At 44.6% G+C, this 2,299-nt stretch overlaps 1 protein-coding gene across 1 annotated transcript; it reads left to right on the forward strand.

The window, feature by feature from the left end:
• The first annotated feature begins 282 nt into the window (after positions 1–282).
• Positions 283–899, forward strand: LOC114180694. Its single transcript, XM_028066996.1, has 2 exons — positions 283–405; positions 525–899. Exons 1-2 carry the CDS (start codon positions 283–285, stop codon positions 897–899), a joined length of 498 nt encoding a protein of 165 aa, XP_027922797.1.
• The last annotated feature ends 1,400 nt before the right edge of the window (positions 900–2,299 follow it).

The raw sequence follows: 2,299 nt of genomic DNA on the forward strand, positions 1-2,299 counted from the left end.
ATCAAGGAAATTGTAAGACTGCATGGAGTACCTTCGAGCATTGTATCAGACAGGGATCCCCGGTTTACGTCACCATTTTGGCAAACCTTACAAGATGCTTTGGGAACCAAGTTGACCATGAGTTTAGCCTACCACCCTCATATAGATGGTCAGTCCGAGAGGACGATCCAGTCACTTGAGGACTTATTACGAACATGTATACTGGATCACTTGGGAGCTTGAGATGAAGTGTTACCGTTGATTGAGTTTACCTACAACAACAGTTTTCACGCGAGCATTGACATGATGCCATATGAGGCTCTTTACGGCAGGAAGTGTAGGACCTCTCTCTATTGGTATCATGATGGGGAGGCAGTGCTTGTTGGACCAGAGTTATTAGAACAAACCACCGAGAAGGTGAGGATGGTGAGGAACAGAATGCAGGCTTCTCAGAGTAGATAGAAGGCTTACGCTGACTGCGGGAGGAAACCTTTAGAGTTTGCAGCTAGGGATTATGTGTTCTTGAGGGTGACCCGAACCACTAGCGTAGGAAGGGCTCTTCGCACAAGGAAGCTTTCGAGTTTCTTGGTTCATATAAGATCTCCAAGAGGATTGGACCGGTGGCATATGAGATAGCTTTGCGTCCTCAGTTGGCAAACCTTCATCTAGTGTTCTACGTCTCACAGTTGAGGAAGTATGTGTTCGATCCGGCTCATGTGTTGGAAGTCGAGGATATACAGATAAGAGAGGATCTCACTGTGGAAGTGCCACTCATTGCCTTGGAGGAGAGTCGAGTTGAGGAACGTAAGAGAAAACCAGTCAGTCTCGTCAAAGTCATCTGGGATCGGAGGACTAGTGACTCTTCTTGGGAGTTGGAGGAGGACATGAGAAAATCACATCCACATCTTTTTACCTGGTAAGTTTTCATTTTCGAGGTAAAAAATTTTCTTGTTGGGGAGAATGTAAGGCCCACTAAAATGTCTTATTCCTTTCTGCCCTAAATTAAAGGGTTGCCCCTTTGTGAGTGGGCCTAAGGACTAGCCCAAAGGATAAAACCCATCCTAAGTCTGCCCTAACTCTCACTTTCCACTCACTCTCAAAGAAGCTTGAGCTGCAGCCGTCAACCTTTCTGCTAGGGTTTGATCACTCACCACCGTCAAATTTCGCTCAAGCTCCTTCTTGCTCAACGTAAGTTATCCTTCGCCCCGTATCACCTCTTCCTTAGCATATCTTCGTGTTTTCCCCAACTAGGGTTATGTAGGAGACTCATTCTAAGGTCTGTTTCGTGGTTTTTCCAGCTCGTTAAACCGTCCTTGGAGCGGTTATACTCACTGTTGTAGAGTTGAGGTCCTCTACTAAACCCTTCTAGGTAAGGGAAGCTAGGCATTGCTCTGTTATTACGTTTTTCTGCTTGAGTAGTTGTATTTTGCCATGGGATGTCTTGCATGTTGCCGTGAATCTGTGAAATGAATTATTTTGGGCTATTTAGATATGTACGAGGCTGTGCACGAGAGAATAGTGGCGACCACTGGTTTTCTCGTCAAAGCGAGCACGTCTCGCCTAGGCGAGACTAACGAGAGCTCGCTTTGGTTTTTCTGCATGAGGTGTCGCTTGAGCGACGCGTTTCCTTTTTGAGCGAGCGACATTCTCGCTTAGGCGAGGAGGGCTCGCTTAAGCGAGAGGGCGCAGGAAGCCATTGTTCCCCTTTTCGAGCCCTCGCCTAGGCGAATGGGGCTCGCCTGAGCGAGAGCCTCTCACCTGAGCGAGACCCTTCTGCTTGAGCGAGACCCTTCTACTTGAGCGAGGAGCTGGGAAAGGCAGTGTGATGATTGATCGTTTCCTTGAACCTTGAATGGTTGATGTTTGCTTGGATTTAAGTATTGTGTTAAATGCATGAGACAAATAAATACGCATGAGTGATATGATTCATGAATTGTGAATAATGAGTTTGGCATGAACTTAGCATGTGATCTTAATGAGGTGGTTGGCATTAAAGTGACATGGTAACGAGATGAGTTGGAATGGTATATTCATGGATGGAGTATGATGAATTGGTATGGATTGATTTGGAACGTGAAAGGGATTGGTTATGAAGATTGATATATATATATATATATATATATATATATATATATATATATATATATATATATATATATATATATATATATATATATGCATGATAGGTCTTTCTTGATTGAATGAACATGATTGGTCCGTGTCAGTGCGTAATTCCTTGGAATCTCTAGGTGATATTTTCAGGGTCGTGCTTCAATGGTCGGGACGTAATTCCATGGCCCCTGTTAGTGGGTGTCCATGG

This window comes from Vigna unguiculata, chromosome 4 (genome assembly GCF_004118075.2).
Source record: "Vigna unguiculata cultivar IT97K-499-35 chromosome 4, ASM411807v1, whole genome shotgun sequence".
NCBI classification, from domain to species: Eukaryota; Viridiplantae; Streptophyta; class Magnoliopsida; order Fabales; family Fabaceae; genus Vigna; species Vigna unguiculata.